This window comes from Symphalangus syndactylus, chromosome 10 (genome assembly GCF_028878055.3).
Source record: "Symphalangus syndactylus isolate Jambi chromosome 10, NHGRI_mSymSyn1-v2.1_pri, whole genome shotgun sequence".
Lineage (NCBI taxonomy): Eukaryota > Metazoa > Chordata > Mammalia > Primates > Hylobatidae > Symphalangus > Symphalangus syndactylus.
In genome coordinates this window covers 88,518,305-88,531,798 of record NC_072432.2, presented here as the reverse complement: position 1 = coordinate 88,531,798, position 13,494 = coordinate 88,518,305, and the positions used below count along the sequence as shown (strand labels likewise).

General features: G+C 47.8%; 2 protein-coding genes across 10 annotated transcripts in view; one reads left to right on the top strand and one right to left on the bottom strand.

Moving 5' to 3' along the window:
- Window positions 1–2,804, bottom strand: part of GALNT6 (polypeptide N-acetylgalactosaminyltransferase 6) — a 40,249-nt gene extending 37,445 nt beyond the window's left edge. For 2 of the 9 annotated variants that reach the window (XM_063610543.1, XM_063610550.1), the window contains exons 1-2: window positions 2,727–2,789; window positions 1,983–2,067 (exon numbers count right to left, since the gene is read on the bottom strand). The gene's annotated coding sequence lies outside the window, so the exon portion shown is untranslated. Of the gene's footprint in view, window positions 1–1,982; window positions 2,068–2,207; window positions 2,648–2,726 lie in introns of those variants that run through there. The other 7 variants (XM_063610548.1, XM_063610546.1, XM_063610545.1 and 4 more) reach the window with 7 other exon arrangements.
- SLC4A8 (solute carrier family 4 member 8) overlaps window positions 2,551–13,494 on the top strand; it is a 134,634-nt gene continuing 123,690 nt past the window's right edge. Inside the window, exons 1-2 of the mRNA XM_063610481.1 lie at window positions 2,551–2,614; window positions 2,870–3,264. Of these exons, the coding sequence (XP_063466551.1) occupies window positions 3,075–3,264 (190 nt within the window). The 5' untranslated portion in view covers window positions 2,551–2,614; window positions 2,870–3,074. The remainder of the gene's footprint in view (window positions 2,615–2,869; window positions 3,265–13,494) is intronic.

Here is a 13,494-nt window from a genome sequence, read left to right as displayed (position 1 = left end):
GGGTTGCTTTCTTCCTTCAAATCTCTACCTAGGCCTTAGGACCAGGTTGTTCAGGGTACAAGAGAATAAGCTGACCCCACAGGGCTGTCAGGTGCCACAAAAGACTTCTAACAGTCCTTCTCCTCCCTGGAGTGAGCTCACCCTTGTTCACCACATAGGCCTTTTACACAGCACAATTACAGCATTGAGCTCGACACAGAGACAGGCACTGCCCTGCACTTAACCTCCTGCTTATTCAAATCCTCACTCTCGTCCCTATCAAATGAGAATGAACATTTGGGCTTTCCCAGAAAGGGGCAGAGGGCTGTGTAAAGAACTGAGTTTACCCAAGCTACGGCATGGACACACCCAGCCTGGTCTTCAGCATCACTTCCAGGGCTGGAGATGTCGGAACACATCCGTGGGAGCCAGAAAATGTTAAGAAGAATACCATCACCATTTTAAATATTACTGCTTACCAAATCAAATCTTCTCTGTTTTACACAGAAGGAAACTGAAGCACAGGGAGGTCAAGTAACTTGACCAAGGTCATACAGCTAGAAATGTGGCAGAGGCAGAATTTGCATTCAGGCCTATGTATCTCCAAAGCCCACTCTCTTAACTATGACATCACATTGTCTTGCATTTGACTGGTGCTTGGAGCTTTGCCAAAACACTTCATATACACCTTCTCATTTGCTCCCCACCCAGGGAGTGTTTATGTGTTTTGGCTAAGATTATATATCGAAGTTAGTGACAGGGCTGAGTCAGCTGCCTGCCTCCATGATACTCACTGCCTCCCTGCACTGAGAGGCCCTCAGCCCTAGGGTTAGCGGCCCCTCCTGGTCCTGAGGTCTGTTCGAGGCAATGGTTGCATGGACTAAGTTCATGCTCATATTTCCTGTCCCCACTTCTTCCAGCTGAACTTGGGCAAATATGTTTCTGATCTCACAGGGCACCTGACACACATCAGGGTCTCCCCTTCTCTGCCCAGAGCTCTTCCATGCTGCTACGGGTAGGAGTCAGCTGTTCCGCCCACTGTAGGACTGTGGGCAGCATTACTGAGGTGAGGTCATCTTGAGCAGCCCCGTCTCCTGCACACTTCCCTCTTTCTTTTGAGGGTCCTGTCCTGCTCTCTGCCCTGGTGCCCCCGGAAGCAGCTTTCTCTGATTACCTCTGGGTTCCTAAAGTGCATGGCACCATTAAGGAACTGGAGCTAGGGAAATGCCTGCAATGCTACTGGCTCCTGCTAGGCAATTGGAATCAAAACATCTTTCTTTCCTTTCTTTCTTTTTTTCTTTTATTTTCTTTTCCTTTCTTTTTTTTTTTTTTCTGACAGAGTTTTGCTCTTATTGCCCAGGCTGGAATGCAATGGTGCGATCTCGGCTCACTGCAACCTCTGCCTCCCAGGTTCAAGCAATTCTCCTGCCTCAGCTTCTCAAGTAGCTGGAATTACAGGTGCCTGCCACCATGCCCGGCTAATTTTTTTGTATTTTTTGTGGAGATGGGGTTTTTCCATGTTGGCCAGGCTGGTCTCAAACTCCTGACCTCAGATGATCCACCAGCCTCAGCCTCCCAAAGTGCTGGGATTACAGGCATGAGCCACCACATGTGGTCGGAACCAAAGCATATTTCAAACCCCTCACCTGACCTGGTTTTCATCATCACATGAATTTCCCTGTCTCATCCTTCTTAACCTTTCCTTTGATGGGAAGGGAGACAGCTCATCTGTCTGGAGCGGAGAATAGGGCCTGTGTGGTGCACATACATCTCTGGTAGAAGGCGCAAAAGTCCTCGAGGCTCTTTGGTGTGTCCAGAACTATGAACCTCACCCAGTGCCTGTAAATTGTGTGTGTGTGGGCCTGGGGGCAAGCTCAGAGCAGAGTTAACACCCTTTCTGAGAGTGCTACAATGGGTTGTCCGCTGCTAGAAGGGGTCTGTTGTAAGCTTTGCTGGCAAACTGACCACCCTCCACCCCCATACACAGAAGAGCCCCATCCTACCCTCTGCAGAGGTCTGGGTCTGCGATGATTGGCCCTGGGTGCAAGTAAAAGCTGTTTCTCCTTTTTGTCAGCCTGGGAATCTGAACTGAGGAAATAGGGAAGTCGGTGACAGTCACAGTCATGAACACCCAACAGATTCCATTTCCCCACAGCAGGAGGCAGATCCCTCCCCACCCCCAAAAGCCCCCAGGCTCGGGAGGGAATTCAAGCAGGGCTCAGACCGACCTCCACCAGCGAGGCTTCTCCTCCCTGTCCCCGTCTGCTCAGGCGCAACGTGGCAGGGCAGGAGGAAACCTCTCTGGAAGAGTTGCCGTACCAGAGCACATGGGGTGGCCCGATCTGGGGAGACAGGGCACAGAAGGAATGCAGCGCATGGGTGGGTGAGGGGAAGAGGGTGTGGAGCCCTGGCTCTGGCTTGTCCCCCTCTCACCCCTCCAAGTTCCAGAGGTCTGGGCTCCTCATTCATCTCGTAAGCGCCAAGGTGGAGGGGGGTCCTACCGAGGGAGGAGCTACAAGCCACCGCGACCAGCAGAGAGCGAAGGCAGGAGGGACCAGCCTGGCCCAGCCCCTTCATTTTACTGTCGGGGGTGGTGAGGAGGAAGAGGAAGAGGCGAAGGCTGGCGGAGGAGGAGGTGAGAGCGAGGACTCGGCAGAAGCGAGCTCCGCGGGAGGGAAGTCCGAGCAGTGGGGGAGCTGAGGGGGGCCCTCCCGGGGAGAGGGTCGCGGGCTCCTTTTGCCGCTTACCTGTCGCGCCGAGGCAGAGCCGCAGCCGCAGCCGCGCCGCGGGGCCGCTCCCGGGTTTCCCCACCGGACGGCCAGGAGGGTGGGGCCGGGGCGGGACCTCCCCCAGCTACACTAACGCGCCCGCCCCGCCCCGCCCGGACCAGGTGCAGCGGGTCCCGCCGTGTCCCCAGCCTGCTGCGGGCCCGGGAACTCCGGGCGGACCGGCAAAGGGGCGCCCCGGCTTCTCTGCGTCTCAGCCCGCCCCGGGGGTGCGGTCTTTGCGGCCAGGCTTTCAGCGCGGAAAAAGATTGGAGGGTCCTAGTCACCCCGAAGACGACAGGCATTAGCAGAGCCGCGGGCGGCGGGTGCATGGAACCGGAATGTGCTGCGCGCCCGCCTGGAGCGCTCGGAGCCCAGAGGCCTGCCCCGGAGGGGAAAACGCGGCGGGGCAGCCATGGGCCCCGGGGTCCTGCCCCAGGTTTGCTTCTCGTTTGTGCGCCATCCAACAAGAGCTCGTATTCCGTGCGCCACGAACTGTGTCAAGGGCTCCAGGTGCCAGGTATCAGCTGAATCCCAGCCCCAGCAAACTTTAAACCTACTATGATTATTCCGAATGTACCGGGGAGGCAGCTGCTCACACAGCAGAGGGTGTTTCTCAAAGTGGGATCCCCCACCAGCAGCGCCAGTCAGAATCACCTGAGAACTTCTTAGAAATTTTGGCCGGGCGCGGTGGCTCACGCCTGTAATCCCAGCACTTTGGGAGGCCGAGGCGGGCGGATCACAAGGTTAGGAATTCGAGACCAGCCTGGCCAACATGGTGAAACCCCGTCTCTACTAAAAATAGAAGAAATTAGCTGGGCGTAGTGGCAGGTACCTGTAATCCCATCTACTCGGGAGGCTGAGGCGGGAGAATTGCTTGAACTCGGGAGGGGGAGGTTGCAGTGAGCCGAGATCACACCACTGCACTCCAGCCTGGCGACAGAGCGAGATTCCGTATCAAAAAAAAGAAAAAAGAAATGGGCCCTACATATTCCGAAACTCGGGTTGGGCCCGGCGATTTGTGTTTTAAAAGCCCTCCGAGTGATTCTTGTGCATGCTTGACCTTGAGAACCCTGAACAATTAGTGGCAGGGCTGGAATGAGAATCCTGGTAAACCCGCCTCCTAAGCGGGTGTTCCGAATTACCCCGCCAGGGCCCGCGCAGCTCACTGGTCCTCCCCGGCGCTGCCTCGTGTGCTGCAATCTTTTGGGGCCTTAGCAACAGAGAAGGAGCGCGCATGACTCCAAATAGCCAATAATTTGAAAACTTTCTATGGTAGAAACTTCTACCACTAGTTCAGTTTCTCTTTTGTTTTGATATTTAAATAAATTTGTCTTTCTCTTTTCTTCCTCAGGGTCTCTTTCTGCTCCCCAGCCTCCCTCCTTTTTTTCTTTTCTTTTTCTTTCTTTCTCAGTCTCCTTTCTTTCTCTCTCTTTCCTTCGTTCTCTTTCTTTTCTTCTTTTTCTTTCTTTCTCTCTTTCTTTTCTTTTCTTGCTCTACTGCCCAGGCTGGAGTGCAGTGGAGCTATCACGGCTCACTGCAGCCTTGACCTCCCAGACTCAAGCTGTTCTCCTGCTTCAGCCTCCACAGATGCATGCCACCATGCCCGGCTAACTTTTTTATTTTTTGTAGAGAGGGAGTTTCGCCATATTGCCCAGGCTGGTTTCAAACTCCTGGGCTCAAGCCATCCTGTTGCCTCGGCCTCGCAAAGTGCTGGGATTAGAGGCATGAGCCACCGAGTCCAGCCATGAATTTGTATTTCTAAGACCCTAAGACCTGGAAGCAGGAGCATGAGTGAATAGATCCTAGCAAGAAGACAGTTCTGACATGCACTGGGAAAGGCAGGGAAGCCATCCAGGTGTTAACAGGTGAATGAAGAAAGTAATCTTTTTTCTAACCTGAGACTCCAAGGTAAGGTTGATCTATTCAGAAGGGGAGATGTTCTTTGATGGAGTCAGGAGAGAAGGCCAGCAGAGTGTGGAGAAGAAGAGTTGCCCAGCTTCACATGATCAGAGTGACGGGAAGGATGGACATTCTCCCAGGAGTAGAAAGGCGGGCATCCGCTCACTCTTGGCATGGTGCCCAACTCCCCTAACTCTAAGCAGCCTTCCACCAACTCCCTTCCTTTCACATTCCAGGCCGGGGGCTTTAAGCTCCTAGAGAGACTTTCTATAGAGCTTCCTTGAGCATCCCTTAGCCCCTCTGTAGACCCTCTGGACTCTGATTCCACCTCACTGCCCCAGCTGCTTCTATTCTTGTCATGTGCCTTACTTGACAGCTGTCTTTCTCAGAATGAGGGCACTTCCTGTGGAAGACTGTGGGATGCTGCCCCTCACGTCTCTCTTCTTGGGGCCGAACACTGCCTGTACAGGTCGGACCTACCGTCTTTGCTCTGTCCTTCCTCCACCTCTGCCCTGTGACCCTCAGGGGTTGTGTGATCCTGACCTGAGTCTTGCACCTTAGTCAGGACCCAACCTAACCTTAGGTGAATGGCCCCTATTCCTTCCCAGGACAGGGTCATGGCCATTACTCCCAGCTTGGTGCTCCTGAGAGGGCCGGGCCCAGCTTCCAAAGAAGTAGCAGCAGTCTGTGTTGTGGGTTTCGCATTCCGGAAGCAAATTACTCATCTGATTTTACTTCAGCTGACGCTGATTTTAAATATGACTTGGAATCCTCAGAATAATTAGCTGCCTAATTTGGAGGTTCATGAGTCCGCAGGATGTGTGACCCACCCCTAATGTGTCATGCACAGAGCTGTTCTCTCCTAACAGGAAGGACGGTGCAGGCTTCCTCTCCACCACGCCAGGAAGGTTTGCAGATGAGCCACCACAGAATAGTGACTGCAACTTCTGCCTCCGCTGGTACAGGCAACTTTTGAAAAATGGTTTTTTAGGCTGGGAGTGGTGGCTCATGCCTGTAATCCCAGCACTTTGGGAGGCTGAGGTGGGAGATCGCTTGAAGCCGGGAGTTTGAGTTCAACCTGACACAGCAAGACCCTGTCTTTACAAAAAATAAAAATACAACAGACACTTTGTTGTATTTGTATCAAGTGGGGGCCCACTTGAGGGTGGAGGGTCGGAAGAGGGAGAGGATCAAAAAACTACCTGTCGGGTATTATGCTTATTACCTGGATGACAAAATCATCTGTACACCAAACCCTTGCAACATGCAGTTTACCCATGTAACAAACCTGGACATGTACTCCTGAACCTAAAAGTTTAAAAAACATATATGATAGTGAAAAAATGAAAATAAAATTAGCTGGGAGTGTTGGCATGTGCCTGTGGTCCCAGTTACTTCGGAGGCTGAGGTGGGAGGATTGCTTGAGCCTAGGAGTTAGAGGCTGCGGTGAGCTATGACTGCAATGCTACATTCCAGTCTGGGCAACACAGCAAGACCATGTCTCTGAAAAATAAAACTAAAAAAAAAACGGGTTTCTGTAAATGAAAAAGTTATACATAAATGAAATGGAAAATAAAAATGAGAAAGTTATATATGCACATGGTAAGAAGTCAGGCACTATGAAAATGTATACAGTGAAAGCTCCATTTCCCACCTCTCTAGACATCGTCTATCTCCAGAAACCTTGGGTCCAAGGTCCCATGCATATTCATGACTGAAAGTTCCCATAAGCGCTTCTGCAGGACATGTCTAGATTCTGTTAGCTGCAAAGACCCAGGATGACCCCTTCTCAGGAAGTCCTGTGAATTTCTTTTTTTTTTTTTCTCACAATCTTATTTGTATTTCTTGGCTGTTTTAGATTCGGGATTTGGGTGTTCTGAGTTTCACTTTTCACATGAGCGTGCGTCAAGGGGGTTCTCTACCGTAAGGCAGGTAACCTGGAGGGGAGCAGAACAGTGGAAGCGTGACAAGGGCAGCTCTGTGAGGCCGTTGACACCAGCCCTGGCCTTTATCTAGTCTCTTCCTTCCACACGGTCCCTGGTGAGGGGATACCCACCTCTGGTGGGGCAGAGTGAGGGAGACCTGCCCTTCAGGGGGAGGTGCTGGCTCCACTTAGCTAGGGGAGTGTGCAAGGGATGCCAAGAACTTGCCAAGGAGGTTAGAAGGGAGGCCAGCTGGTCAACCTCCCTCTGTCCTATCACTACCTCTCATCTCACCTCCTCCCCTCTACTCTGAGGGAAACAACGGAGTCTCCCACTCCCTCCCTACCTCTTTGTTTCTTATCTGTGAAGTGCAGTTAATGATACCCAGGGTTGTTAATGAAGCTCAAGTGAGATAACACGTGAAAGTGTGAGAGTTTGGTCTTCTAAATTACATCTGCTGCTCTACTTCTTTCCTCCATATTCACACTTATTCCTCATCTCATTCCCATGCCCAGGAGAGAAACAGTCAAAGCGAGAAATGTTTTAGGGAACCCAAGCAGAGCTGCTCCTAGTTCTGCCGTAATCACTCATGTGCTACAATTCACCCATTTCTGTGTGCCTCAATTTCCTCATCTGTAAAATGGATATGTTATTTTTATGATTGGGTTGTTAGATTAAATAAGCAAAGTGCTTAACCCAGCATCTGGTACACAATAAGCAGTCAGTTGAAATTCAGATGTTAGTCACGATCGTATTAGCTGTTTTCCTTCTTTCCTTCCTCCATTCCTCCCTTCAATAAAATGCTGTTAAAGTGCTCCATGTGTTAGCCTCTGTGCTAGGTCAGGTGTGGAGATACAAGGATAATAAGTCACGTCTCTCTCATCCAGACACCCACAGTTTGTCAGGGGAGCCTGATGTAAAAATGACTATGAAGGAGCAGGGCTAGGACTAGGGTAAGGCGAGCGAGGGCACTTCTCTTGAGTGCAAAATTCAAGGGAGCATCCAAAAACTCAGTAACCAAGATAAATAATACTTTAATGCAATATTTAAAAAATATCAAAATTAATGCAAAAAATCAGTGATGGACAAAGTATCAACAATTTAAAATAAAGAATCAGCTGGGCGTGGTGGCTCATGTCTGTAATCCCAGCACTTTGGGAGGCTGAGGCAAGAGGATCACTTGAGCGCAGGAGTTTAAGACCAGCTTGGGCAACATAGTGAGACCCCATCTTTATTTAAAAAAAAAAAAAAAAGGATAGTTTCCTCCTAAGCCATATTGAAGCCTAAGGAAAAAAGAAAAATATGTATCCTCATACATATTTTTCTGTATTTTTTGAATGGTTATTTTTTCCTAGAGCATTAAAGTAGTTGAAAAAACATTGAAAACTTGAAACATAGGTGTATTAAAACTCACAGCATTACTTTAAATATTTTATTTATTCCAAAATGGAATTTATTATGATTTTACTTCAGCCTTAGTTAATTTTTTTTTTTTTTTTGAGATGGAGTCTCACTCTGTCGCCCAGGCTGGAGTGCAGTGGCACGATCTCGGCTCACTGCAACCTCCACTTCCCAGGTTCAAGCGATTCTTGTGCCTCAGCCTCCCAAGTATCTGGGATTACAGGTGTGTGCCACCACACCCAGCTAATTTTTGTATTTTTAGTAGAGACGGGGTTTCACCATATTGGCCAGGCTGGTCTTGAACTCCTGACCTCGTGATCTGCCCACCTCGGCCTCCCAAAGTGCTGGGATTACAGGCGTGAGCCACCATGCCCGGCCTCAGCCTTAGTTAATTATAATTTATTTAAGATCGTCACTTGGTCAAGGGAAATTGTCAAATGTGGCAGTCTTACAATTCAAAATGAAATAAGCAAAACAGTTAGTTTTGAAAATATGACTGATGAGTTTGCTTGCCTTAAAGCCAGGAGCTTGTATTTTTCCTTTTGCCTCAAGCTCCAATTTGGCTTAGCATGGCATTGGATTGGGACGTGGACAAAGAACATAAAGAGAATAGAGAGGAGAATAAGAGAGAGGGAGAAGGGTTGAAAGAGTCAGGTGGGATGGGGAATATATTATTTTTCCTAATGATCCAAATATCACATTATCAATGTGCAAAATTTCAGATGCACAGAAAATCACAAAAAAAGAAGACAAGTTATCCATAATTATGTTACCTAGAGATAGCCAATGTTGCTATTTTGGTATGATATAGTCTGCTCTTTTTCTATGCATATATGATTTATATGTACATATGTATTTCATCAATTCTAAGATGCATTTTTAAAAATCTTTAACATTTCTGAAATTGGTATTATCTTAAATTGATGGTGTTATAACTTAGCAGTGTTGGATAATGCCTGTAATCCTAGCACTTTGGGAGGCTAAGACGGGAGGATTGCTTGTGTCCAGGAGTTTGAGACCAGCCTGGGCAACATAGTGAGACCCCTGTCTCTATAAAAAGTACAAAAATTAGCCAGGCATGGTTGTGTGTGCCTACAGTCCCAGCTACTTGGGAGGAGGCTGAGGTGAGAGGATCTGTTGAGCCCAGGAGGTCTCAAACTCCTGAGCTCAAGTGATCCACCCACCTCAGCCTCCCAAAGTGCTAGGATTGAAGCCATGAACTACTGCGTCCAGCTCGAGTATCCTTATTTTTACAAGTGAGAAGTTTATAAGCACAGCAGGTCCCTGTAACTGCAGTCTGAGCACTTAGCCACTACTTTTTGCAAGTGTGTGTCTCCATTTATTCAAGTCTCTAGTTTATGATCCTCAGAAAAGTTTTCTAGTGTTCTCTCTTCCTAATCTTTACAGCTCTTGTTAAAATGATTCCTTGGCATTTTATATTACCTATTTTAGGAGGCTCTTGATCAGTCTTTCTTTTGTATAACTGAAGCCTCCTATTATCATACAATTAATAAATGTTCCTCTCCTGGGATTGTCAAACTGTAACTATGGACTTCCTACTTAAATCACACAAGATCGTCTCCTTAAAATCAATCAAGTGCCCAAGATCTGTCTGTACCTTTCACAATAATTTCACAATTGCAATGAATAAAACATCCAAATGCTTGTAAGATTTTGCTGTGAGAGCTTTTTCTGCTCAAAATTATGGTTTCTTATTTAATATCTCTCTTCAAAAGAAGAAACATATGCACATTTAACTTTCTGAAACAGTTAATTGGATTTCAATCTGACAATTGTTTTGCCCAAAGAGAGGTAATAAAAGGGGCTATAAACTAACTCCACAGAGCAAACAATCCTCCAGCTAAAAGCAAAACCTGTTATCTTCCCCTAAAAACAGAGAAGTTTCTGTTTTATTTCCTTTTTTTTTGAGACGGAGTCTCGCTCTGTCGCGCAGGCTGGAGTGCAGTGGCGTGATCTCGGTTCACTGCAATCTCTGCCTCCCGGGTTCAAGTGATTCTCCTGTCTCAGCCTCTGGAGTAGCTGGGATTACAGGCGTGCACAACCACGCCCAACTAATTTTTGTATTTTTGTAGAGATGGGGTTTCACCATGTTGGTCAGGCTGGTCTTGAACTCCTGACCTCAGGTAATACACCTTCCTTGGCCTCCCAAAGTGCTGGGATTACAGGCGTGAGCCACCACACCTGGCTGAAGTTTCTGTTTTCTTAGACATTTGAAAAATCACAAATTTCATTAGGATTGAAGTCTATCTGATATTAATATTGCTTTGGATTTTAAGTAAAGGAGAGGTGATAGAATAACTCATTGGTAGATGAGTCCAGATGTCTAATGTCCTCTTAATATCCTAAAATATTTGCCTCATTGCTTATTAATTCCCATGGAATCTTATTTACTTATTTTCAATAGGTGGTATGTGCATATGGCAAAAAAACCTAAAGCTCAAAAGTATAGTGAAGAGGAAGTCTCCGTCCTTCTCCCATCCCCAGTCACCTAGTTTTCCTTCCCAAAGGCAGCCACTGTTACTGATTTCTTTTGATTCTTTCTAGAAACACTTCAGAGGAGTCACCCTGATTTTGGCAAGTACCTTAAATAGCAGCTTCTTCTTTTTTTTTTTCATTACATTGCCTACAATGGTTAAAGTTATTTTAAAAGTAGTCCACTTACTGAGCTCTCTTTGTGGCTCTGACAGATTTCCAGAGGATTCTCTTGATTTTCTAGGTAGACAGACATATCGGCAGCATTCAATTTTGGCAAAGTGAAAATAGTTTTGGAGTGAGACCTTGGTTGAATCTTGATTCTTCCAGCTGTCTTATCTTAAATCCAGCCTTTAAAACATGTTGGGCCGGGGTGGTGGCTCACACTTGTAATCCCAGCACTTTGGGAGGCTGAGGCAGGCAGATCATGAGGTCAGGAGATCGAGATTATCTTGGCCAACATGGTGAAACCCTGTCTCTACTAAAATACAAAAAATTAGCTGGGCATGGTGGTGTGTTCCTATAATCCCAGTTACTTGGGAGGCTGAGTCAGGGGAATCACTTGAACCTGGGAGGTAGAGGTTGCAGTGAGCTGAGATTGCGCCATTGCACTCCAGTCTGGTGACAGAGCAACATGACGTCTCAAAAAAACAAACAAACAAACCAAAAACAACCATGTTGGCATTGTCCAAAGGTAGCACGGAGGTACAAAGTGGTCCCTCCTCCTGGGTGTGGTGGGTGGAGTGGGCAGAGGCCACACAGACCCAAGCACTGCCCCTTGGCCCTCTCCTGCGTTTGTTCCACCTGGACCTGCAGATAAATCCAGAGGCCTTTGATCTCAAGGATTTCTAACCACCCAGAGATCAGGAGGAAAGACTGCAAAGGAAGCCCTAAAGTAGAATAACCTTTCCTTTCTCCATGAATGGAATGTGAGTTATGTTTGCTGAAGGCAGATTAAAATAGATTTTATTGTTTGAAATCAGAAATTTACAGACACTCTTTGAAGAGCTACTATCAGCGAAGACCTTTAAATCCCCCACTGTGGTAGTGGGCAAAATAGTCACGTACAATTGTAATGTGTGTAGATGTGTGTAGGTTTTCTCAGAGTTGGGACCCACTGCCAGGCAGGGAGTTGGTGGTATTTGATGCTGTTGTTTGGGGAGGAGTGGTACTAAGAAAAAAAACCATGGTTAGTGAGGAAAAAACAAAAAACACAAAACACACCATCAGTTGCCCATAGAGTTATATCAGTTTGATGGGCTACCCTAGAACACCTCAGGGGTCTGTGAATCCTTTAACCACTCAGTGGAAAAGGTGACTAGGGGTAGAGATTGTCTAGTTTGTTTACATGACATAACTTTTTTCCAACAATACTTGAGAGGAGTGTGAATGAACTCCTTTATATATATATATATATATATATATATTTTTTTTTTTTTTTTTTTTTTTATTTTTTAGACAGGGTCTCACTCTGTTGCCCAGGCTGGAGTGCAGTGGCACCGTCACAGTGAAACGGGAAAGGTTCCCTTGTCCCCCTCACAGGGAGTGCAACAAGGGGAGTGGCTTGCTTCTTTAGGGCCCGGCTGCTGAAATCTCTATGGAACATACAGATGGGCAGGTTGTGGGGCTCTGATCCCACGGCAGCGTCTACCTTTGGACAGTGCCAACATGTTTTTTTTTTTCGTTTGCTTGTTTGAGACGGAGTGTTACTGTGTCGCCAGTTAGTGTTTACAGCTCCTGAAGCCCCAGTGGGCGTGTGCTACCGTGGACTCTTTTAGTTTTGCCGTCTGGAGGCCGCTGTGCTAACCAGCTGGATTAGACCCTCTGCCTTATCGCGAGGTTTTCTGTATCCCAGGTTCTTGCCTTGGTGTACCAGAAAAATCAGATCATATGTGGGCTTGGAGAATGAGTGCAAGGTTTTATGGAGTTTAAGTAGCTCTTGGTAGATAGGGGAGCCAGAAGGGAGATGGAGTGGAAAGGTGGTTTTCCCCTGAGTTGGGCTGCCCAGCAGCTGGGCTCTCCTCTGCCTCAGGCAAACTCTTATGTCTTTCCGTGGGCCGTTGGCCTGCCAGCATGCTGGCATCTGCCAGCGCATGTCAGTATGCTCTTCCACCGGTGTATTCCTCTGGATGTCCAGCTGCCTGTGCGTTCCTCTGCTGATCTGTTCCTCTCGACATCCAGCCGCTTGTGTCTCTGCCCGCTAGGGTCTCGGGGTTTTTATAGGCACAGGATAGGACTGTGGTGGGCCATGGTGGTCTTGGGAAATGCAACATTTGGGCACGAAAACAGAAATGCCTGTCCTCACCTAGGTCCATGGGCACAGGCCTGGGGGTGGAGCCCTAGCCAGGGACCATGCCCTTCCCTTCCCAGCACTTCCCTGCCCCCCTCCCATATCAACTCCTCACTGCAGCCTCAACTTCCCCAGGCTCAAGCAATCCTCCCACCTCAGCCCCCTGAGTAGCTGGGACTACAGGCATGTGCAACCACACCCATCTAATTTTTCTATTTTTTTTTGTAGAGATGGGATCTCCCTATGTTGCCCAGGCTGGCCTCAAACATCTGAGCTTAAGTGATCCTCCTCCCTCAGCCTCCCAAAGTGCTGGAATTACAGGCATGAGCCACAGTGCCTGGCCCCTTCATATCTTAACCACCAGGAGAAACAGACCTGAAGTGATGCCTTGATATATGTGTGTTATGCAAGACTAGAGTAAGATGCGACAGGCATATATTGTTACAACAGAGGGTGAGTTCAGACTTTGAAAAGATACTGGCTTCACTCACTAATCACCAAGACTTGGAATATCCTGGGATTCAGCTATTGTTGAAGGGAAACAATTCCAGGTTTGCCAAACAATTGAGTGACTTAAGGGGTGCAAAGCTAGAATGCTTCAAGAATAGAGGGAGAAGAAGCCCTGCTGTGCTGAGCTTGAGACTGGACTTTCAGAACCCTGATGGGCTCTCTATGGTGTTATCCTGTCCTGGCATTTGCTACCCCAATGAACTCACAGGTGCTAAATTTAAAGGCTAAAGTG